General features: G+C 37.8%; 2 protein-coding genes and 1 pseudogene across 2 annotated transcripts; 2 read left to right on the forward strand and 1 right to left on the reverse strand.

The window, feature by feature from the left end:
• Nucleotides 1-1,628: 1,628 nt before the first annotated feature.
• Nucleotides 1,629-2,906, forward strand: mxtx2 (mix-type homeobox gene 2). The gene is made up of 3 exons (XM_026277607.1): nucleotides 1,629-1,647; nucleotides 1,823-1,995; nucleotides 2,103-2,906. The coding sequence occupies exons 1-3, from the start codon at nucleotides 1,629-1,631 to the stop codon at nucleotides 2,799-2,801; spliced, it is 891 nt and encodes a 296-aa protein (XP_026133392.1). The 3' UTR covers nucleotides 2,802-2,906.
• A 1,642-nt stretch (nucleotides 2,907-4,548) lies between these two features.
• LOC113111470 (ribosome biogenesis protein BMS1 homolog) lies at nucleotides 4,549-15,039 on the forward strand (annotated as a pseudogene).
• A 3,756-nt stretch (nucleotides 15,040-18,795) lies between these two features.
• Nucleotides 18,796-24,488, reverse strand: sh2d4bb (SH2 domain containing 4Bb). The gene is made up of 8 exons (XM_026277636.1): nucleotides 24,228-24,488; nucleotides 22,680-22,839; nucleotides 22,354-22,507; nucleotides 21,538-21,676; nucleotides 21,131-21,440; nucleotides 20,791-20,918; nucleotides 19,164-19,384; nucleotides 18,796-18,949 (listed from the first exon to the last, which is right to left on the reverse strand). The coding sequence occupies exons 1-8, from the start codon at nucleotides 24,388-24,390 to the stop codon at nucleotides 18,857-18,859; spliced, it is 1,368 nt and encodes a 455-aa protein (XP_026133421.1). The 5' UTR covers nucleotides 24,391-24,488; the 3' UTR covers nucleotides 18,796-18,856.
• Nucleotides 24,489-25,729: the final 1,241 nt, after the last annotated feature.

Genomic DNA, 25,729 nt, shown 5'->3' on the forward strand with positions numbered 1-25,729 from the left:
AAGATCCCAAATGAGGAAGGATGACCAAGATCAGAAATTCACCAGGCCTTGGGACAATAAGGTGATCTTGCAGCATAACAGATGTTTTAACCAGGAAAATGTAAAATTACAAAACAATTAAATAAATATACTAAATATACTTAATTATTGTAATAAGAAATGCAGATATTAGTTTAGCCCAAACTGTACCAACAATACTGAAGCTGACCTTAGAGCAGCAGATTTATCTGTACATTAGCCATAATTTAAAATATTTAATGGAAGAGCTAAGATTTATTGTTGTATTCATTGTTTTAATAAGAGCATTCCATTGCTGCTTTTTAAAAAGTGTTTTCTTTTTCTAATAACTTGGAAATATGGTATGGGAGATATAATGACATTATTATTATTATAATTGTCAGGGTAAAAAATTATATAGACCTATAGGCATCTGTGACTGGAGCCTATTCATATTGATAAAGGAGTATTTACAGCCATGGATGTGTTGGAGTTGGCTTCATAGAAGCAATTGTATAAACAGATTAGGGCATATCAATCAAAGAGGTGTGAACACATTCATCAAACATCATTCACACCTACGATCAAGGTAATCTTTTAATTTGATTATCACAAAATGCTGAAATTTTTAAATCTTTCTATTTCTTGTATGATATTAAGAATATAGAGTATATGTACCTTTTTATTGTTGAGAGACTGTTCCAACACAAAATAATGTTTTATTCCTAAACTAGATACTTTTAGGTTCACATCATTTAATACAAACTGTGATGAGAAACAGTGTGGCATGATCATACATATCTATACCAATATTAAGTATTGTAACAATTACTCTTTTGAAATACAGTTTTAAAAATCTTTTTTATTAAAACGACATTGTGGTTATACAAAACTTCTATACTTGAAATTAGTATATACACAAAAAATAAAAGATACATACTATTTGTATATTCATTTTTCTTTAAATGTATATCCGGTAAAAATACATAATTATAATGTATATTGTTATTGATAGTAATAAATACAAATAATAATATTTGTTGAGAGAATAAAAAATGCTATTATGTACATATTTTATTATTGTTTAAATATATTTACATTTCTGATTCTTTTTAAATAAAATTCACCATAAACTTTGCAAGCTGAATGTAAAATGTATTTATAGACTTTCAATTACTTTAAATACATACATACATACATGCATAAATGTAGGCTATGTAAAATCCTAATAAAGATATGGTCATGTACCTGCAAAAGTATTTCTTTTCAAAATTAGTAAGCCGCAATAGGCTAGTTAAAACATAAGCAGCATTTCTATAAACAGTCTTACAAATTGTTTTGACATGTTTGCAAATTGATCAAGTGTTTGTGATTAACAACAAAAGATGATGGATGGATGAATGAAGTGTAAATTAAGGTGTGGCAGGAATGGAGGTGTGACTTGCCCATTAGAGATCACAGAGCCCACTTAACCTTTTAAGTGTACAAGTGTTAGGACAGCCCCTTTCTGGACCATCAAGTGGGCAGGTATAAATATTGGCAACCTTCAGTTGTAGCACAAGGAGCAGTAACAAAGCGTTCAGCTTGACCTACTCATCCTTTCATTCTACAATCAGAAATCCTTCAAAGACATGTGGACTGACTGCATTGGTAAGAATTCCTTTTATTTATTTCATTATTATTAAGTATTTATTTTATGTAACTTTTTTTGAAATATTATTTTAAATATTTGAAAGATATTTTAAGAATTTTTTCTGAAATATTTATATTTCTTATATCCTCTAGATGCATTTGCCAACATGTCATTTATTTTTTTCTCTAACAGCTCAAGATGGAAGCTCACAGGCCAGTAAGATTGCAGGCCGCAGGAAGCGAACCAGTTTTAACAAAGAGCATTTAGAACTTCTAAAAATGGCTTTCAGCGTGGATCCTTACCCTGGTATTAGTGTCAGGGAAAGTCTATCTCAAGCCACAGGCCTTCCAGAGTCACGTATTCAGGTATGCCAACATCAATATAGAAAACAATCTGTTTTCATATACATGTTAAAAAGTATAAAAATGTTAATCCATTAACCTGCTAACATAACTTTGTTTTGTTTTTCCAGGTGTGGTTCCAGAACAAGAGGGCCAGAACCCTAAAGAACAGAGCCACTTGGACCTCACCACAGCTGGATAGTACCTCTCCTCTGCCCAGCCCTTTTCTACCTCCTCACATGGCTAGTGTTGGGGCCAGTGGCCACCATAGAGGCATTCAAGAGGCATCCTTCAACCTTCAGATGGCTCAAACATCTCCACAGCACTTTACCTTTCCTCCAACCACCTACAGCACACCTGCTATTAAGCCACGGCAAAACAGGCTGATGGGAACCTCTTGTTCTCCCTCTCTTCCCTCTGATCTGCAAGCTGCAGACAGCTGGAGCTCTGGAGGAAGCACACAGTCCTCTCCTGAGTCTACATGGAATCTACCAGCACAGAGTTTTGGGAATTCCTACAAGGATGAGAGCCATTTCTTCCTCTACCCACCACCTCCTTACCCTCATGGGAGTGCCAGAGTTGGATGTGTTAGTGACCTGGAGTCACTTGCCACCTCTCCTGCCTCTTCTGATTCTGCATTTTGGGACATGGGACTGGAAAACTGCTCTCCCTCCGTGTCTTACACTGACTGTGGAAGCCCATTGGACAGGCTCGCTGAGGAGCAGCCTGTGGCCCCACTTCCAGATCTGTCCTCTCAGTATCTGGAGGATGTCCTTGGGGAAATGGAGCCAGCCTGGTGGAACTTCAATGGCCAGATGGATCTACAGTAATCTTGCAAACATCCATAACCTAAGGAGACAAAGACTGGGTTTAACTTGAAGAGTAGAATTATTTCGTTTGGACTGTATTATATAGGAAGCATGGTATTGTGCAAGTGCTGGTTACAGAGCAATATCAGATGTCCACATTAGACTTTTTATTTATATGACGGACTTTATTTATTAATATTTTCTACCAAAGAGTAGATTGGAAACAGTAGTCTATGGTTACACCAGAAAGTAATTCAGAACTTATTTATTAATTCATGCTCTTTTAAGGTATTACAGTGCAGTTGGGATATTTATTCTACATTAAATTATGCTCACACAACCTGTCACTTTGTAAAATAATGCATATGTATTTAAAATAAAATGTTCAAATGTGTGAATTTGTGTCCTCTGAATTGGTTTAATTTAATTGTATTTATATATTTATTATTTTCAGATATTACATGAAATAAGAATGAAATCTGAGGCATTGAGAGTTGAAAGTCAACTCTATAGAGTTGATTAACATTAACAGTTGCCAAACATTCCCAGACATATAACATATACTATGCCCTTAACAGTTTATAGTGAGGATTTTGATTCTAATCAGTGACTATCTACACCAAAAATCATTGTCATAATTAAAATAAAATTGCAAGTTTGATTTATTCACTTATTCTCTCTCTGTAGGTAAAATAATAATAATAATAAAAATACACAATCGAGTCTTTGATTCGCTCAGAAGATCAATTCATTAAAAAAGGTCATTCTATGATTAAAATTATTCAAGACTACATTTGAAGCATTTACTGCCAGACATTGCCATTTACCTCAAAGAACGCATGTATATTTAACAAGTTTATGATTTGTTTTCTGTTGCTAAACAACTTGCTTTATCATTCGGTTTTACTAGTACGATAAAATAATTACCAAGGTATCATAATCCATGGTTGAAAACAGATAATGCTCATGTGTGCGGAACGTGCGACACGGATCGTTCATTCTAGGGTCCTGTTTGACACACTTTGTCGAACGTAACCACTTCCGCCTCTAACCGGAATTGTAACACACGTGTGAACCTTTCTTTTAATGTCTATGGTGTAAACAGTGGATAGAGTCACGTTGTACACCTGTGAAATGATAACATGAATTAACACCTTGTGCATCGGATTTAAATAAACTGTAACCACAAAAGGTGAGCCTTTATTTTCATGCCTAAAATTTACAGCGACTCATTTAAAGGTAAAGACGTATTAATTCATGAATTATTCCAACGCGTAACGGATGATATTATATTAAATAACCATTTTTTTACCAAGTTTAATTGTTGTACGTTGTAAGTATTTTGTTTGTTGTTCTTGCATGTTTCCATATAACTAATAGATGTTTAAAGGTTACCAGTGAGTTGGACTGTAGATACACATGATACAAACTTGTGATTTATTCAGTTCAGTTAGTTTAACATAAACACTGTTGTGTTATTGGAATACTTAAGAAGTAATGTCATTCTGATCCTGAATGTCCAGTGGCTATTGTTTCAGACTTTGATTTAAAAGAATATAACGTTACAATGTAAAATCTGAAAAGTTAGTTCTCACTTTGCAGTTCTTGCCTGGTTTTCCACTAAAGTTAATAAGCAGGGTTGAGTCTGTTCAATAACTGAATAGGAGACACGTACATCACTTTGTTAAGTCACAGATTATTGTTGATGGTCTGTTTTAATACTTGTATATGGGATTATAATCCCATACTTGTACCCAGAAGAGCAAAGATGGAGAAGAAAGAATAGAAGCGACACCAGCACAAGCACAGTGGACCCAAAGTACAGAAGAAGAACAGAAAGAAGGAGCAGGGCACTGAACAAGGGCAGGATGAGCGCAAGAGGAACCCATGAGCGTTTAGCGTCCAGTCAGCTGTGCGCATGGCAAAAACCTTCCATAGATCAGTGGTCAGACAGCTCCATTTAACATTACCCACTGTTTTCCTTAAATTCATTTAACACAAAAAGTCATGTGTTTATCTCTGTTGTCATGCCCTTTCACTTTGCAATTTTTTTCAGGAGAATTGCTTTTTAATCTCTTTTAATATTGTTTTGTAGGACTCAGGATATCAAAACAAAGAAACATCACATTCCTCCACATGCCTCCACCTGTTGTTGTAGTGGTGATGGGACCCCCAAAAGTGGGGAAAAGCACCCTCAATTTGATGCTTGATCAAAAACTATACACGACAGAAACTTTCTGACATCTGTGGACCTGTGACCATAGTTTCTGGTTAGTTTTGTAATACACAATTCAATATTTATGACTCCTAGTTCCCATTTACACCTGTTATTACTTGGGGTGTCACATATTTAATAGGTTTCAAACTGATCATATACTTATGTATATAGAATCGTATGCTGTAAGGGGACTTTTTTTCTTGTTAATGTTTGTAGGAGAGAAACGCCGCCTGACCTTGATTGAGTGCAACAATGACATCAACAGCATGATTGATTTGGCAAAGGTTGCTGATTTGGTGAGTGCAGGCCTGCATCATCTGCAAAACCGACCAGGATTAAACTCATGCAGCAGTTCATAAGGCTGTGCAAAAGATCTAATGTTTTCAAGATAAGCCAGTACTGATATTTTGACTTTATTAGGTTCTGATGCTGATAGATGCAAGTTTTGGCTTTGAAATGGAGACCTTCGAGTTCCTGAACATTTGCCAGGTTCATGGCTTCCCTCGAGTCATGGGGGTCCTGACACATCTGGACACTTTTAAGAACAACAAGACGCTCAGCAAAACAAAGAAACGCCTCAAACACCGCTTCTGGACTGAAGTTTACCAGGTACTTCAACCACCTGATATATAACTGACATTATCACTAAAGAGGACTGTCTAGTGTCTTAACATAAAAGTCTTACAGGGTGCCAAGCTATTTTACCTCTCTGGAATGGTGTATGGAGAATACCAGACACAGGAAGTTAAGAATCTTGGGCGGTTCATCTCAGTCATGAAGTTCAGACCTCTTGTTTGGCGGACCTCTCACCCATATGTGGTGGCTGACCGGTGAGTCAACTCAAGTGTTTCTTTTATTTATGATATTTCTTATGTTGTTGTTTGTCTTTTATGGCCAAAATTATTTTTCTTTTTCCTGGACAGTATGGAAGATCTTACTGACCCGGAGGCTATTAGGTTAGATCCCAAATGTGACCGAACTGTCTCCCTGTACGGCTACCTACGTGATTCTTCATAGATATTCAGGGCTTTTTTTTACTGGCAGGTTTTACATCGGACATGTGGCAACCCAATATTTCCATTTAAATGTTAAATGTAATCTGCTGTGTTGTTTTTTCGATTCGATTTTGATGTTTCATGATTTTTTTTAGTATTAGAGCACATCACATAACCTGTCCATGTTGGTATCTGGTTTTGACTGATGAATTTGCACCCAGAAATTTTAAATAAATACTTAGCCTTTGTTGTCAGTTGCAAAATATTGACTATGGAGACCAATTTTCAACTATTCCATCACATGAAAATAAATTCTGTTTTACGGAACATACGTTAAAATAGAAAATGGTTTAAATTGTAATATTAATTTCACAATATTACTTGTTTTTGAAACTAAATGCAGCTTTGGTGAGCATAGGAGACTTCAGAAACATTTGAACACTATTGTATTTATTTTTCTGTGCTAACTGGATGATTAACTGCTCTAGAACTTCTGATAATTGTGATGTAATTCCCTTTATAGGTGTGGGTGACTTCTCTGTGGCGGATGTTAGTTTCCTCCCGGACCCCTGCCCTCTACCGGAGGTGATTAAGAAGAGAGCGTTGAATGTAAAGGAACGGTTATTGTATGCCCCCCTGGCTGGCGTAGGGGGATTGGTGTATGATAAGGATGCAGTCTACATCGATATGCCCAGTGGACATGCCAGCCGGCAGCAGGTCAGATTTCAGTCGCAGCACGTCCCACCATGACAGCATTACCTACAGTAGATTTAATACCAGACGCAATGATGTCTGCAGTTTACAGCGTATTACTCCAAGTAATAACACTTTTTACACTCAATTTTGTTCCATCAGTGAATATGACCTTGAGGTTTAAAGACGATTTGTGATCTGATGGATGTTAAGTGTTTTAATGGTGTGAGAAATGTCTGTCCCAGGAGGAGGTGCGGCCCACCACTGAACTCGTTCAGTCTCTTATTGGCACACAAGCCACTTTGGATGCAAAAATGGCTGCCAGCAAAGTCTCACTGTTCACAGGAACTGCTGCACTGACACCAGAGGAGGTGCAGGAAAATGAGTAAGGTGTTTTTTTTGTTTTTGTTTTTAAAGGTCAAGTTCTCACTATTAACTATGACTTTGGCCTCAATAAACTCCTAATTTGTTGCTTATTAATAATTAGTTGTTAAGTTTAGGTAAAGTGAAAGATTAGGGATGTAGAATATAGGCATGCAGAGTAAGTGCTTTATAATAAACATGCTAATTAGCAGCTAGGTAATTGTGATTATTGGTCCCTATACTAAACTGTTAAATTTTTTCCGTATGCGCTTGTTTGACGTTCTCTGAATTGTCAGGAAACAGAACCCTATGGAAAGCGTAGAATGGGATGAGAAAGCACAGAGAGAGAGGAGGAGAGCTGTTTTTGCTGATGAAGATGATGATGATGAGGAAGAAGAGAGTGATGAAGATGAGGATGAGGAGGAAGAAGAAGAAGATGAAGAGGGGCTGACAACAGTAAAAAAGGAAGATGAAAAAGCAGTTGGGATGGTAGCATCTCCTGTGAAGAAACAGAAGACAGAAGAGGAATCCATAGAGATGCCTGCATTTGCTGATAGTGATGATGAGCTGGAACAGAGTGAAGAGGAGGAGTATGATGAAGAAAATGAGGAAATGGAAGAAGGGGAACCTGGAAGATTATGATGATGATGATGATGATGAAGATTCTGATATGGACGAAGATGCAGATGGGATGTCCTTCAAGCATTCAGAGGAAGAAAAGATAGACACAGAGGATGCAGAGATGGCTTATGAAACTACAGGTACTTCGGAATGTTCAGCTCAGATAACAAGAGGTTTAAAACAGACATCATTTAGTGTATGATTTTATTAATAATTTCAGGTTAATTAAAAAAATTATCCATTATCAAATTAAAAAAAATATAAAACCAGAAACTGTAAACTGTTACATTCTCTAAAAATGCTCCCAACATTATCAGATTTAATTATTTGTTTTGAAATAATGTTTTGTAATTTAATTTAATCCGGTTTTGGCAATTATAAATAAATCATTCGTTGTGTTTCCTTTCCTTAAATGATCCCCTAAGCAATGTTTATTCACAGACTCTCCTTTGTGCTATTTTATAATTATTATAATTATTATTATTAGTGAATTTTACTGCTCTGAAAGCCCCTTCTGAATAAGTGGAAAATGTTTTTTCTGTGGATGTTTATGTTGAAGGAGCACTAAGGTGGAAGGAGGATTTAGCCCAAAAAGCATCAGAGACGTATTTAAGACATCAGCTTGCGGCGCCAAACCTGCGCAAACTGGTGTACGGCACAGGTAAGTTTCTGAACTTCCAGTTCACTTGAGATCGTTTACTCCCCATCATGTCATTCCAACCTGTTATTGCTTTAGTGAAAACAAAACTTTTTGAAGACTCTTCAGTGAGCCCTATCCATATAATGGATACTCATAGCGATGTCTGTTAAACTGCAAAAAAGGGTTAAATACACTGTAAAATTGCATGGCCTTTACCTGACCTGTGTGCTGCATATCAACTCTTCTGAATCTGAAGCCATCTTTTATTTATTAACTACATTTTTTATTTAATACTTATTTATTATTTACACAGGGAAGGAAAGGTTGATGCAATATATAAGAACTGACATATTAAATGCATTCATGGGGGTGGGGGGGATAAGGCACAACATAAGGATCAGCATTAATTTCCATAAAGCACATAAATCTCTGGGCTATAATGAATCTGCTATATGTGTGTTTGTCAGTGGCGGAGGAAGAAGAGGAGGATTCTAATGATGAAGAAGAGTTGGGCTTTTTATTTAAAGTCAATCGACCAGAGAAAAGTAAGAAAGTATGAGCAGATGCAATGGACTGCTTTCGTTTTCACCCAGACAGCAGCCATGACTGGGATTAGGAGGAGGTGAGATGCAGTATAAAAACACACTTGCATATACATGTAGATTTATTTGCATAATGTATGCGAATATGCCATTTGTTGTCCTTTGCATTTTCATAAGAACTGTGTATTTTCAGATACTAGCCTCTGTCAGGGACTGTTTTGTGACTGGAAAATGGGAGGAGGATAAAGATGCTGCAACACTGCTTAAGGAAGATGGTAAGAAAACTAAATACAGACTTTGTATCAAGACATGAAATTTCACTGGCTGGATATTGTCCGCTGAAATTATGGTACCTTGACACTATATTATAATGTATTTCCTCCCTTTTGTTTTATTATCTAGATGAGCTCTATGGAGATTTTGAAGATTTGGAAACGGGAGAAGTTCACAAAGCAAAGACTGGGAATAAAGACAAAGCTGAGGTATGAAAATCAAACTCGTTTTTAAAGCGTCATGTGATTTGCATCTGACACATTCTTTTGGTGCTTTTTATTTATTGCTTATTTGTTATTTAAATACAGGGAGGGAATGATGATGAAATATGTATGCAAATGTATGCATTTAGCAGACGCTTTTATCCAAAGTGACTTACAGTACATTTCTGGTTAAATTTTTTTACCTAACATGTGTTCCCTGGGAATTGAACCCACAACCTTTTGTGCTGCTAACACAATGCTCTACCACTGAGTCACAGGATACACTTACAAACAATTTTAAAAACTTGTATGCATTTCTTTGTTGCTCTGGAATACAAAAGGCAATATTTTGCAAAATGTCCCATTGTTTTGTCCATATGAAGGCTTTTTTTTTAACAACCCATTGTATGGTCAAAAACAGCTGGAATGTCTTTCAAAATATCTTCTTTTACTCATGTAACAGAAGACAGCAGGCCATACAGGTTTGGAATGACATTAGGGTCAAATATAATAACAAAATTAAAATTTTTAGGTGAATTCTCCCTTTAAGTGAGCAGTTTATTTTATTGAAAACATGTCAAAGCCAAGTCAAAGTCTGCTTTCTTGTGAATTCTTTCACATGTACAGCACATACATACAAAGAATTGATATTGCATTACTTTCAGACCCTAGGTGCAAACGTTTTACACTTACAGATTACATTTATTTTATTCATTTTTATTGATTTGTTTCTGTGTAGCTGAACAGACAAGAGTTCGAAGACGTGGATGATGAAGTCCGTGTTCAGTACGAGGGCTTCAGGCCAGGCATGTATGTTCGTGTGGAGATTCCTGCTTTACCTTGTGAGTTCGTCACCAACTTTGACCCCCACTATCCCATCATCCTTGGTGGATTGGGCCCCAGTGAGGGCAATGTTGGCTACTTGCAGGCAAGTCTGAAGAGATTTATTTTACTTTCTCATAGTGCATACATCACAACTTCTTAATCGCATATTTTACAACTTCGTGTGTAGCTGATAACCTTGTGAATAAAGTGAAGGGCACTTGCTTTAACTCCAAGCTTAAATGTCATTACAAGGCTGGACTGGGGAAAAACATTCAGGTTCATTCTTTATCTCCTCCGCACAGATGCGTCTGAAGAAACACCGCTGGCACGGTCGTATCTTGAAAACCCGTGATCCTCTCATCCTGTCTTTGGGCTGGAGGCGCTTTCAGACCATGCCGCTCTACTACATCGAGGACTATAACGGACGTCACCGGCTGCTCAAATACACACCTGAACACATGCACTGCGGTGCCACCATCTGGGGTGAGAGATGAACCTCACACACCTCTCTAGTATTTCAAGTTAACATTTTGGGAATTATTCACGTACCTCAATGATATTCCAAATCCGTAAAAGCTTTCTTCGTCTTCAGAAAACAATTGGATTAAAACCGGGAGGCTTGTGATTGTCCCATTAACTGCCAAGTAACTAACACTGTCAGGGCCCAGAAAAGTATGAAAGACATCGTCAAAATAGTCCATCTGACAGCAGTGGTTCAATCTGAATTTTGTGTATCAACAAGAAAACTATTTTTTTTTTCTCCAGGGCACCTCCATGCTGTATTATTTAACAGCACTTTGGTACAATCTCGCTGACTGTCCATTTATTAGTTGTGAGGCTCAACTCAGTTTCTCGCTTCTCCTCCTTGCCATCTCATGCACATCCCACTCTTTCTTTCTACTCTTGTACAGGGCCTATAACACCCCAGGGTACAGGCTTCCTGGCTGTGCAGACGGTCGGAGGTGTTAAGGTGAGACACCAGCAGATGATGAGAGCGCAGGAGCAGCCTGGGTCACAGCTTCAGTCCGAGACCCCAGTCCAGCATCCACAGCCAGATGAAAGGCTTCTCTTTTTTTCTTGGACTCATCCTATCTTATTTCCCCTCAGGCCAATTTCCGCATCGCTGCCACAGGAGTGGTTCTGGACCTGGACAAATCAGTTACAATTGTGAAGAAGCTCAAATTGATTGGATACCCTTATAAAATCTTTAAGAACACCTGCTTTATCCAGGTAGGGAGTCCTGCAGAGTCAGGAGTTTCTCAATAGCGTAGCAGCACAGCACACCAGGGAACTATAGAAATGTACACCTCATGCTCTCTCTGAATAATTGGACCCTCTCATCTTCGGTTATAACTTTCTCTCTCTTTCTATCTCTAAGGGAATGTTTAACACCGTCTTGGAGGTTGCAAAGTTTGAGGGAGCGTCCATCCGCACAGTCAGTGGCATTAAAGGGCAGATCAAGAAAGCCTTGCACACCCCGCCGGGCGCCTTCAGAGCCACGTTTGAGGACCGACTGCTGATGAGTGGTGAGTCAGACTTGTTTTTCTATTTATAAATGTTTTTTGTTGCTGCAGTGTTTATTTATGTGAATTTTTGTATAATGAGCTGTGCTTGGGGAGGGGAGTTCAGTGTGCTTTATTTATCAGAAAAGTCTGCAAATGTAATGACTCCCAAGAATCTCGGTTGTACATAAACAGCCACCTTGTTAAAATGGAGGGGTATTATTACTGATTATTATACTCCTCTCTGGAGAGACGGGCATGTGGAAAATCCTGCAGTGAGGCAGTTTGCGTATTCAAGGCTTATTAGGTCTACTGCGTCTTTTGTTAGATGATCATTGTTTTTATTAGGGCTGCAAAATTAATCAGAATAATAAATGGGAATCATGTTATGGCCTTGTGCGGTTGTTAAACTGCAGAAGGCTGTAATTTCATCAAAATGTGACATGTGAGTATGCTTGCACTATATGTTTCAAAGTGAAGCTTTCTGTATTGTGCTACACAGCTTAACCCAAACACAAACAAAAGACATTTTGCATAATTTCAGACATTATTACATATACAAAATTACATATACAAATCCATATATACAGATAAAAAATTTGCAGTGAGGAGCACAATACAGGTGATTTTCCTCAGTTTCCAAATTAGGATATATAACTTTTCTTATGTTTGCTACTACAACTGATAATACTTGTTACAATCATAACAGCAGTTTTTCTATAATAACAACAGTTTATTATTATTTTATTATCAGTAATTATAATAATAATTTAGCATGGTACTTAAAAAGTATAATATACCTTTCTGTATACAGTACTCTCATTCAAAAGTCTATATGATTAAAAAAAAAAAAAAACGTTTTGATCAGCAAGGCTACATTTATTAAATAAAAAATACTGTAAACTTGTAAAATTACAATAATAATTTGAAATATTACTACATTATAATATAATGGTTTTCAGTTTTATTATATTTTAAAATTACATTTATACAATTGAATTTTCAGCATCCATGACTCCAGTTGAACAATTGTGTTGTTTTGTCACATTACAAAAGCCTTAATGTCACTTTTGATCAAATGAATGCATCCTTCCTCCATAAGTGTTAATTTCTTAAAAAATAAAAATAAAAAAATTACTGTCCCCAAACGTTTTAACAAGCAGTGTCTATAACATAAAAAATTGCCTGTTTTTTTTATAAACAGAAATGAGGAAATAATGGACCAGAAATCCAATGACTGTATATGGTTTTTGATTCTTTGAATTAATTGCCTCACCAATTTAAGATGTTAAATCTTTAACACATTTGCGATTCAAATCACAAAGACAATATTTTTTTTATTTGAATATGTGTAGATATTGTGTTCCTGCGCTCTTGGTATCCGGTCTCGGTTCCTCAGCTGTATAATCCAGTGACGTCTCTGCTGATGCCGGTTGGACAGAAGGACACATGGGCAGGCATGAGGACCCTCGGACAGCTTAAACACGACCTGGGTATCCACAACAAACCCAACCAGGACTCACTTTACAAGGTAAGCCCTCTTACAGAAAAGCTGAGTCACAAGTGTGACTATTATTATTATTATTCACTGTTGTCCTCTTCTTCATCCACTCTACAGCCGTTTGTGAGACAAGTTCGACACTTCAATCCCCTCCACATCCCCAAAGAGCTGCAAAAGGCCCTCCCCTTCAAGAACAAACCCAAACAGATGCAGGCCAAAGGCAAAACCCCGCGGAACCTGCAGAGACCGGCTGTTGTACGAGAGCCCCACGAGAAAAAGGTGCGCGCTGTTGGACTTGTCCATCTCGGTTTTACATATGTCATGGCTTTGTAACTCCAGTGAGCTTTTTTTACTATCATTACACAAAGACGGTTTTAATATCCACTATTAGTCTAGAGTTAATCCACCAAGGAAGCCTCCAGAGTGTTAGCTGTGAAATATCATATTTCTTTAATCCATGTCCCTGGCAAAAACCAAGACGGCTTGCTGGCCAATTTCTTTACCAATCCCCTTTGAAATCCTCCTGTCTGAAAGATGACACAGGGGGTTACATTTTTAATCAATTTCTCCTACTCCTTGTTCCAAGATGTGCTAGGCATTGACACGAGAAAGTAATAAAGAGTTTTTAATCAGAATCGTCATTTAATCAGCAAGACTTTTTTTAATCATTCCTTTAGAGGTTTGTGCATTAATTCTTACAACTAAAAGGTTTCATTCAGTTACAAAACAGTAATTACATGGACAAGTTGTTCAAAGGTTAAATTCCAACGCTTCAATTATTTAGTCGTTCTCACTCTCTATTGGATCTGGGTCTTTTTGTGAGGATCCTGCCCTGTTAACCAGCAAAGAAATAGTTCACCCAAAAAGAAATAGGTGCTCTAGGTGCACTTGCGCATAGTAGCTTTGCAGGTAGGTTTCTTGAAGACGTTTCCAAAAAACGTTAATATTTTGTTTTCTAATCGTGTCAAGGTCCAAGTCTACTTTTGTTGTCTGGTTTCAACCTCCAGGGCTCTAGTCTCCACTTATAAATATGACCTCTTCACTTTTTCCACCAGGTGGCAGCGTTGCTTGATGCTCTGAGCTCAGTCTATGCATACAAGAACAAGAAGGCGAAAGCAGAACAGCACGCCAAGCACAAAGAATTCCTAAAGCAGAAAGAGAAGCAGGAGGCAGAAAGGCAGAAGAGGCTGAAAGAAGAGCAGAAGAAGACTTACCGTGCAATGGGACAGAAAGAGAAGAAGAAACTCAAATCCAGCCTGAAGGGAGCATCCAAGGACAATTGAGTCTACCTCACACCTGATTCTGTTAGACTGTGACTCCAGGCCCATCGGATCAGGGTCTGTTACGCTCTTGGTTAGACTGTTTGAAATGCACCATAATTCGATTCCCACACCGGCTGCTGTTACTGAGCAGGCTCAAGAGTCGAGATGATGACACTGCAGAAGACCCGATGGGTTTTGCTGAAGTCTTTAAAAGATACAATCTCCTTCGAAACAAGAACAATAAAAGCGCCTGGTTAACTTTTAGTGAATCTGAAAGGATTTTCTATAAAAAAAAATATGGCAATGCTTTAAAATAAGGTTCAATTTGTTCATATAAATGTATTAGGTATGATGAACTAACTGAACATTTTACAAGCTGGATTAATACATTAAAAATCATTTTTCATTGTTAATTCATGTTCGTTGATAATACATTAATTTGTGCAGCTTGTTAAAATGTATTAAATTAACCTATGTTAATGAATGCTTTAAAAGGATTGTTCATTGTTAATTTATTTACCGTTGCATTCACTAGTGTAAATAAATTGTACCTTTTTGTAAAATCCAACCAAAAAGATCCATAATGCATCAGAAAATATATACAGCTATTTCTTACTGAAACTGCTTGTTCTTGTTTTATTCAGCTTTTTTTATATAAAAATGATTGTGTGACTGGAAAAATGCAAAGGAAATGACATTTGTTGTCAGATAAAAGGGTGGGATGCTTGTCAACATTTCATCGGCATGAGCTTGTAATGAATTCTTGAGCAGGGGCTGTAGGTGTCCACTAGCGTTCTCTGGAATAGCCTAGTTAATTGGCATGTACGTTTTGTCCTGGGCCCTGTTATTTTAAGCGACAACCCTGTTTTTTAGGGCTTATTACCAAGTTGGAGTGAATTTCTATGCTGTTGTGGGCTATTGAGTCAGATATAATCCGTTGCCTGCTGCTTAGCACTTTCCAGAATATACATTGTTGTTTTTCTCACAAAGCAGAATGGCAGGTTGATGAAAAATCTATGAATAGCAATTGCACTGCAATATGTCAGCATCAGGGGTTGTATGGACAGATGTTCAATAGTGCGGGGACTGCCTCCATATGTGTGATAGCGATTTATTGATGGGGGCGATTAAGCATGTGAGGTGTTTTGGTGTCTTTAGAGGAAGTAAACATCACTGAGAATGTTCTACACAGCCAAGAGTCTCTGAGGACTAATATATGTCTGTCCTGCACCAGTCTCCAAACCGTAGCAATTAACAGCACTGTTTTGTTCTTTAAATGTCTTCTGCTTGAACAAGATGACAGGTAGTCACACAAACCTGCCAGACCTTTGGCATATTGACTTTAGGACGGTTATATCTAAAATAGGCTATTTCGTAATAATAGACTGTCATTGAAGAATTAGGCCTAATTCAAATAATGACAGTCTCTGTGAACAGCTACACTGGGAAAATATGTCTATAATAAGAATGTAATATTAAGCACAGAGTGTTTCACAGACAGAAAATAAAACATGGTTTTGCTTGGGGAGAGCTTTCCAATATGCACGCCACTGAGTGGCGTCTGTACTTCCTGGTCAGAGAGCACCTGTCCATCAATATTAGTTGTTGTCGTTCCATTGCTTCTGGATGGGATTGTATGGTAGCCAATACTGTTGTAAGACAAGCTGATAGTAGTGGGTCTGAAAACTCTCCAGGCCAATTAAATTAACATAAATAACTTAAATTAAGTCTCTTTTGTTGTTTCTGGATGTACCCATTTTTTTCAAGGACGCCCATTTTCTCTCACCATCATTTTGAATTTGATTGCAAACTGCTGAGTCAGTTACTAATCAAAGTCAAGCTTCATGTTGTAAGGGTACCTGAGCAATTCGAGGACACAATCACCTAGTTATCACATATTTTTTTGCCACTCCTACAAGAGACTGGCCTCAACAGATCTTCAAATCATGGCAGAAGAAAACAAATCAAGGTTTTTGCCCAAAACAATGTGGATGTAGTGGCACAGCAAGTCAAGTTTATGGCAGAAGGTGGTTATTTCCAACCCTCATGTATAGCTTGGCAATGCACATTCATATATTTTTAGCAATATGCCCTGAAAATGTTGTAACTTCATAAGTTTATATATATACATAAGTTTATATATATATATATATATATATATAATATATAATATATTAATATATATAATATATATTAAGTTAATATATATTATCATTATTCATTTGAATGGGAATGTACTTTTTAATATTCTTAGACATGTTTGGGTAAAGCAGGTGCTGTGAAGATCATTGGGTCAGTTTAATGCATGTTGGCATCATGTTACATTGGCTGGCGTTTGACAGGAACCCTTTGTGGCTGGGGTACTGGCTTTGTTACTTTTTTCAGACTGTCAAAAGCTGCCTGGTACTGTTTATGAATAAGTATCTAATTTTCCATTCTCCAAAAGTCTTATCAATCACTGATGGCCATTGGAAAAACACCTGCTTGACTGGAAATATATGGGTAAACTGAAACTGCCTTTTCCATGTTTTTTTTTTTTCCTTTCCCATAGTCTTTCATCAAAGTTTCTCTGTGTCACCCTGCACCTCTACTCCAATGAACGCTGTGTTTGTCAGGTCTTTGTTGATCCTTCTATAGCTGAAACAAGCTCCTTCCTCTTGAACAATGTGCAGATTAGCAAGGTCAGCCATGTGCTTCACAGTAACCTAATCCCCTTTTATGCCTCTGTGTGTGTGTGCGGGAAGTCAGAGAAGTTGCTGTTGGTACTCATGGACTTGGGACATGGAATCATAGAGGGACACTGGAAAATTGGCAGAAAGACTAGGGTCTGACACATTACGGGGTTGAGATGGTCACACTATGCTTGAATATGCACAGATGTTTCAATTTTAGTTGCATACCAGTGTTTGCATTTGGTGAACTTAGAATTTAGAATTCAACCTTTGACCCTGGAACAAGACTTATTAAAAGAGTAGTTCATGCAAAAATGACTTTGCAGTGAATGGGTGCCATCAAATGAGAGTCCAAACAGCTTATAAAATCATCACAGTAATCCACAAAGTCAAGTGAATAAATTTCATTGTTAAGGTGCTTTTTTAACTAAAATACAAGTCCTCTATCCATAATATTGCTTTGTCCAGTGAAAAAGTCATCTCATCTGAATCAGGAGTGAAATATGCACAGGTGGACACGATGGATTTTGAAGTGAGAGGACAATAGGAGATGGATCTTTTCACTGGAGGAAGCATTATTATGGATAATGGATTGTTTTGGCAGCTGTTTGTACTCTGATACTGACATTCTGATGCGGCTGTTCTGAGATTAACTACTTAAGACCTGATCGCATGTTCCAAAACACTACCAGCTTGATTTTCCAGCAGGAACAAAGTGGAAAGGTGCAAGATTTGTAGTGTTGGTATATTTTAAAATGTTAAGATTTCTCTTAATTTATGATTGATTCAAAACAGGAGACCTAGGTTGTGACATCATATCCTGTTGCCTGTATTCTACCACTGGAGTCTAATAGACCAATTCTAGAAATGTTTGTGGGTGGAGTCTATATGGTGGCAGAAAATGGGAATTTTCAAGTAGCAGTTTATGGAAGAAGAATGAATAAAATCATTTAAAAAAAGGTAAATTTGAGTTTATATTTCAAAATTCTGACTTTATTTGCACAATTCTGAGATTGTCTCAGTTCTGTTAAGGAAAATCAACTCGTCTTTCTCTCTTTCCTCTTTTCATGAATGATATCCCTGACTTCTGTCTGAACTAGGATATATAAACTTGAAAAAAAAAAAAGTCAGTATTGTGAGTTAAAAGGTAAATGTTTATAAAATGTTAATGGTAATAGGTTTAAATAATATTTCACGCTATAACTGTAAGGCTAATACAATATGAACAGTCCCCAATGAACTGCATATGTAAATATTATGTAGACCTACTGTTTAAATCAGATTTATGCTATAAAAGCAGAGTAATCATAACACTTTTCACCCATAATCAGTCCATTTAAACGTGTGTTTAGCTTCAAATGGCATCTTTGATGACGGTACTCTATAAAAATGATTTGCTTTCCAATTCTGGCATCCAAAGGCACAAAAATATATTTTTCTCTTATTCCATGGATTTTACTCATTTCGCTCCACTTGTTACCAGTGTTTTTTCTGCCACCACAATGCGTGCACAGCTGTAAGTGACGTAACTGTGACATGTACTCCAAAATGGTCTATTTAGTTCTGTATGCTTAAAGTGTAATGTGACCTCACCTTTTCTATCGCCTACATGTGAACCGAATAAGCAAATTAAAGTAAAGAGTGTTTATTAACATTTGACAGAAGACGCTTGGCAAACTATAAATAAAAGCTGTGCCATGCTGTTGAAAGGATGTTGAAGGCAAGAGATACAGCAGCCAAATTGAGATTCACAACCATAGAAACCATCACTGAAAAAGCCCTCCATAGTCAGCTGTGGAGCTTCTGGGCCTGCAGGGATCCTGGAGTAGTTCTCCTCCAGACGTCGTGATCACTTCCTCCTGCAGGAAAAGCAGACCATCAGCCAACAAAACCAACATCAGTCCTGGGGCAACAGAGCATTGCTATCAATCCTCTGCATCAAACGCACAGATGGAAGGACAGGTGTGCTCGCCACATCTATGCTTCTCATGCCCCATGGGGTCTGCAATCGCCTCATGAGCATGTTTGTCAGTCACACTACGACAATAGTACTATTCTGTAGTTCCAGCTTACCTTATGGAAGTCTATGAGGTCAGCTAAGGTGGCGTGACGGTTCTGGTCTACACCTAGGAAGCTGTAATAGTCACCCGATGCGTCGATGAGGAAGTGCTTGAAGCCCGAAGTGGTGCGGTAGGACAACGTGTAGCCCCAGATCCGCTCGCTCACTCTGACCAAGAAACAGCCCTCTGCTGCATTCACCAGCAAAGCCTCTGAATCCTGCCGTGATATTATTCCTGCAGAGGCAGGAGACGAGTGACAGTGAGAAAGACAGATGGAGAGCCGGAAATGGTAACAGACAGGAAGAGGCAGATATGGAGAGAGATTGAGTGAGAGTGCGGTTGGAAGTGCAGGTGTTGTGCTCTGATCTTAAAGTGACGCTGGCAGAACTCTCTTGTTTCCTGGTTGAATGGCATCACTCAGATGGTCGTTAATCTTATCATTGTCCAATCAGAAGCCACACACTGTGGCTCCAATCATCCTGGCACAAGCAGTGAATTATTGAGTTTTTCTGTCTTCCTTTCTGTTCCTCTCTCTGTCTCTTTCATTATTATTTTATCGATTTAATCGATGTTTTTCCTTCACTGCAACCACTAAACTACTGCCCGTTCCCACTAAACTGTGACTTCTGAGTCCATTTCTAAAAAATACATCAGAGACCTTTTTACGTGACTCCTGTCAACGTCGCCCCTGTGCATTGAACACTTTGGAGTGCTTCAGCGGAACCCTAGCACCGGTCAAGCGCTGTAATGTGTTACTTGAAGTTCAAACAATTTCAACTGACCCCATTTGCCACTGACCTTTTGAAGTGCAGTCAATGGTTAACGGACAGTTTTCATGATGTGTCTTTGCAATCTTTTGCAATCTTTTTCAGTCTTTTTCTAGCTTTCACCCTATGCTAGTTGTAATTTTTCATACATGATTTTGCCTCTTTTGCCTCTTTCATCTGTGGATTCACTGCCATTCAAAAGTTTGTGGTCAGTAAGATTTGTATTTTTGTTAAGTCTCAAATGCTCAAATAATACAGTAATTCTGAGAAATATTATTAGAAATTAAATATATATATATATATATATTTTAATAAGTTATTCATTCCTTCGATGGCACAGCTTTATTTTCAGCAGTCATTACTCTTGATCAGTGATCCTTTAGAAATCATTCTAATATGCCGATTTGGTGCTCAAGAAACATTTCTTATCAAAAGTGTTGACAACAGTTGTGCTGCTTAATATGTTTATGGAAATCATGACCTTTTTCAGGATTCTTTGATGAACTGAATGTTAAGAAATTCAGTCTTTCTGTCATTTTGATCAATTTAATGTGTCCTTATGGAATAGAAGTACTAATTTCTTACTGACCCCAAACTTAGATATTGTAATAGTTTTTTAAGAATTTGTCATACTTTTTTACTTTTTGCTGTCAACTATCAATGTTTATGTGTTGCATCATTTTACTCAGCAAAATGTCAACCTCCATGGTGTCCTTTGCTTTCATAGTTAAGTGTGTTCATTTTAATGTTAGTTTGCAATCTCATGAAATCACCCTACCATGATGAAATCTATGTCTTGTGTGGAGGTCGAAGGGTTAAAACATGATGTTTGTATTAGGACCTCAGGGAAGGGAACGTTCTAGCCATGTTTACCGTGGAACCAGGGTGCGATGGTGTTGCTACTTCGCTCATATCCCGCTCGTCTCGGTCTCTGCTCCTCTATAAACCAGCGGATGATGGATTCACGAGAGTTCGGCCTGGGAGGACGAATCCAGACTGGGCTGAAATGCAATGGAAGACAGCATTGTGATGTGTAGTTAGCATGCTAATCTTTTTATTATTTGTTTCACTTTCTGTATGTGAGCGGTATGTTTTGTCTAAAATGTTATTTCCTCTATATTAACTTCTTGATCCCTAAAACAATGTCACACTAGCAAAAAAATAAATGGGATATGGTCGAGATCATTTGTTATTGATTTGATTATTGATTTACCATTCCGTGAGCGATGGTGTGACTGGACTGCAGTAACGCCGGTGTTGTCTGCGCCGGTAATGGCCTGAGGTAAGTTGACCAGAACTAGCTGCAGATGAATGGCTGGCCTCAGCTGGAAGGGATGGATGTTCAGTGGCCGTGCCGTGCCGTCGGTTGTGACCTGATCCCTTCAGGTGTGTCTTATGGAACAGACCGCTAAGTCCAGCCACCAGGCCCTTCTCAATAGCTCGCAGAGACTGGCGCTTGTATTCATCTCTAGCCCGCCGTGCCTTGCACTTCATCTCCTCATCCGCTGCCTTGGAGCGTCGCACTGTGGGAAGCGGAGAGGAATTTGAATAGAAATAAGCTACTTTGTATTAGAGAAGCCACACTACCCATTTTCTTTGCCATTCCGTTTGTTCTCTCACATTGTTCCTGCCATTCTTTGTCATCTCTCTCGCTCCTCTTTTCCTCCTGCTTCAGAGAGATGTACAGCTCCTTTGCTCTCCTCTCTTCCGTTTGGCGGATTTCTTCCTCGCCTCTCAGTCTCTCTTCCTCCTCACATTTCTGTGAAAAAAAGGAGAAAGAATCAGCCATAGCTAACACAAAGGCATAGAAGTTTCCCCTCGACTTTCTTATGTTGTCTAATTCTCGGTGAATATAAATGATTAATTTGGTGGACGATGTCATTAACCCAAACATCAGTGCTTTCGACTCTATTATAGATCAGGCGTACAAATGTTGGCCTCGTGTCTCAGAGATCACCATCTACATTCTGAGAGGTTGCCAACTTTTTAATAATTCATTCTTTGAACATGGAACACAGTAATTAAGCCTAATTAACCTCAATCTCTATTATGAGACAATGATTAAAGGCCTGGTTGAAGAATAAATGCAAGGACCCTTAACTATTGGATCTCTTGTCACAATTGAGATCTCGATTATTATTTATTATGCTTTTTTATAAAGGGTGCTTTAAAAGAAGTATCAGTCATGCAAAAACCTTTTTTTTGTAAATATAAACATATGCTTGCATTAGATGTGTTAATAAGACCAAACTGTTTACATTTTTTTAATGAGGACTAGTGGACTTTTAAAAATCCACTTGGCTTAAATATCTGAGGGAACACGAGGCATGACACTGTATTTGATGTTTTGTTTAGAACTGTCACCCTTTCAAAAGATGCATAAAATATTCTGTGTTTTAGTTTTTACTCAAAGGAACATATTCCAGCCAAACCCACCTTCAGTTCCTCTCTAATGCGATCTTCCTCTGCTTCCTGCTTGGCTGCCTTTCTGTCATCTGTCTCCTCCTTCCATTTTTCTGCCACGAAGCGAGCCTTTTCCTTCGCCATGGCATCTCGAAACTTCTTTTCAATCTCTGCCTCCTTCACACGCCTCAGGAAATTCAGCAGGAGTTGAGTAATGCACTTTCCATCCCTCTGTACTTCTGTTATTATTACCCCCCCGCCCCCCTCTCATTTTTAAGTTGAATCACATCTGTCAATCTTCACCCACCACAAATATCCCACTGCTCCCTTCCCTTGACCCTGTCCCAAGGTTCTCTCACCGGAGTTCCTGTGCTTCTCTCTGGGCCTGCTTCCTGGCTCTCTCCTCCATCAGTTTTTCCACAATGTCTTCAAAGGGCTTGTCCCCCGGGGCCTCCCCCATTACCCATACCCACACATCTCCATCTGAGCCCAGAAGCCACTGAATGCCTCTGCGGTCGCCTGGGATGAGATAGCAAACGACAAATATGAAAAAGAAAAAAAAAATCCTCCACTTTCCAGACCCATCAGACCGTATTCAGATAAGAAAAAGACAAAATAACACAGACGCTGCGACAAAGCTAGAGGAGATTATCCTACTGGGATCCTTTGTACGCTGCGGGAACATGACAACCGAACAAGATAATGTAAGCACTTTTGAAAACAAGGGGACATTACCTGTCAGCTCACAGACACAATCAGTGACGTCCTTTGATGCAGGGAGATTGCACTTGCAATATGATGTAAACCCAATTTTGCTTAGTTGCACCACTGCCTAAAAGTTGAAGTGTGTCGTTTTATAGATGTACTTTATTGAAATAATTTCTCCTATACCTCGTTAGTATGCAGAGACACCATGCACCATTCTTAGACAGATTTACCCAGAAAGTATTAACACTGTGGCTCTGTGGTGCTTTCAGGACAATGCCGTCTTTCAGCATTTTAAATATATATATATTTCTACATTTTTCATTTGGTGCATGAGGCTAATGGAACAAAATTACACACTTTAAATTCACAACGCAATCTATGTCATTTAGAAAAAAATTATAATGACTTTATAAGGGCAAAATAATTTGAACCTTTAAAATACTAACTCGAAATATTTCTCACGATGATCAAAATAAATTAATACTTTTATGCAGCAAGGGTGAATTGAACTGGTCTAAAGTGACAGAAAAAATATTTTGATTTGAAATAAACGCTGTTCTTTTGAACTTTCTGTTCATCAAAGAATAATGTAACAGGTCCCCAGAAAAATATTAAACATCACAAATGTTTTTAGAATTGCTAATACTAATGAAATAATTCTTCAGCACCAAATCAGCATATTAAAAGATTAAAAGACTAGAGTAATGACTCTTGAAAATTCAGCTTTGCCATCACAAGAATTAATTACATTTTGTAAAATGTTCAAAAAGACAACAGTTATTTTTAATAGTATGTAGTAATGTTTAATTTTAAATGTATTTTTGATCAAATAAATGCAGGCTTGGTGGACATTACTGATCGCAAACTTTTGAATGTTAGTGTATTTATGAAGACCAAAGAGCATTATTATATACAAAATGTATATATACTTTTGCATTACTAGTGATAAACAAATGACCAAATAAATGATATTTAAAAACTGTACAGTACTAAAGCTTTTCTAAGGACTAATATTTGTTTTGAAAAGTGTTATTTTTCTTTAATAAATGCCACTTGGTTTGGTAATTTGTTATCTAACACAAGACATACATTTTTAAGAGTGCCTTAAATGTCAAAATGTTCCTTGTAACAACTGTTTATTAAAACACTAATTTTTTATTTGTGGACTTGCAATATCAAAAAAAGGTCCAAGGACTCACTTTTCTTCTTCACATCATGACTTGGATCTCTCCTCTCTCTCTCATTCCAGCGTCGCACCTGCTCCTCCCGAATCTTGTAGAAGAGGATCTGTTTCTGCTCTTCGTTGAGTTCAGCCAACAGGTCAGGCTCTATATACATATCCTGAAGAATCCGCTGCATCATCCTGACAGGCTGCCAGGTATATGTCTCTCTCGACTCCTTTGACCTTTGTCTGTAGTCACCGCAGACTGCAAGCCCAGGTGTCTGCCTGTCTCTCAGGATCAATCTTCACTGCCTGAGGAAGGACCAAGGTCTATTCAATGTAATGCACAACTGATTGAAGCTCTTTTTCAGGGTGTCATAACAACTGAGAGCCCTCTACTTCCTATCACCCTCTATTCATACCTCTCTGTTCAACAAGTGTTGATCAGAACTGCATCCCTTCCTTTAATCTTGACCCAAGTATGGTCTCTTTCTCTCCTCTTCTCGTATGCTGCAGTGGTGTTTTGTTCTTGCGTTTAGATCCTTTATGGAGTTTAATTTCACCCTCTCCCCCCTCTATCTGTCTCCTGCAGTGACCCTACAGACCAGGTGTGTCTGACACTGCTACTTGTGTGTGACAGCTCGAAATGATTTTATTCAGCTCCTTTGCAGGTCAAAATACATCTATGATTTTGAGATTAATTGAGTTTTCTCTAGGCTATACCTTTATGTCACAAAAGTTAAATGGCAGATTGATATCTACAATATGCAAGCAATTACTCAGTGAGGTCAAATAATGAAACAGACATATTATTACGAAAGAAGAATTTATATGTAATTGCGGATGCAACATGAACATTTGGGATAAGATGTGTGTGTGAGCGTATGTGGGCATGTTATCTGACCTGTCCCTTTCTCCCTACCTTTTCATGGTGTAATCTTACATCTGCGACTCATATTGCCATAGCTCTGCATTAGCAGATGGTGTTAACCCACCAACACACCCCTCTTTTAACCCTGGACACCAGGTAGTCCTTGAAAAGACAATAATGGCCAGGGACTTTGGTTCACTGTATACTTATTTGTTTGAAGCTTAATTTATGAGGTCCCATTGTCTAGTTTTATTGGTTACATTTAATATATATTTATTTGTTCACATGCTGTTTAATGATGTCAGCATAATTGAAAACTTTATTATTTTTGTGCCAGATAAATACTGCTCTGATTGCATCTGATCGTTATGTTGTTTGATTGATATTTATTTAAAAAGATATTGTCCCTCTCAGTGTGAAATATACTGAGTAACATTGATGCAGACCCCCCCCCCCCAGAAATTGCTAGTATATTTCACAAATAATTACAAATTGGCAAGTCAAACATTGAATTAAACTTAAAATTTGGGAGTGTAAAGTCAAAGTAAACTTTGAAATATACATTTAAAGTAAAACAAACAAAAACCTATATCCTTGAATTTAAAGGGGGTAACAAGTTATGTATGTATGACTGAATTAAACTTTTGAAAGCAACAGTTGAGAGAAGG

The sequence above is a fragment of the Carassius auratus genome, chromosome 12, assembly GCF_003368295.1.
Source record: "Carassius auratus strain Wakin chromosome 12, ASM336829v1, whole genome shotgun sequence".
NCBI lineage: Eukaryota > Metazoa > Chordata > Actinopteri > Cypriniformes > Cyprinidae > Carassius > Carassius auratus.

Bases quoted from the DNA above. Each gene is read 5' to 3' on its own strand.
- sh2d4bb (XM_026277636.1), bottom strand. From the start codon at position 24,390: ATGATGCAGCGGATTCTTCAGGATATGTATATAGAGCCTGACCTGTTG. The intron at 22,840-24,227 runs GTGAGTCCTTGG...ATCTCATCCCAG, and splicing joins TCATGATGTGAAGAAGAAAA to GCGACCGCAGAGGCATTCAG. The intron at 22,508-22,679 runs GTGAGAGAACCT...GAATTTCCTGAG, and splicing joins AGAGAAGCACAGGAACTCCG to GCGTGTGAAGGAGGCAGAGA.
- mxtx2 (XM_026277607.1), top strand. The intron at 1,996-2,102 runs GTATGCCAACAT...TTGTTTTTCCAG, and splicing joins TTCCAGAGTCACGTATTCAG to GTGTGGTTCCAGAACAAGAG.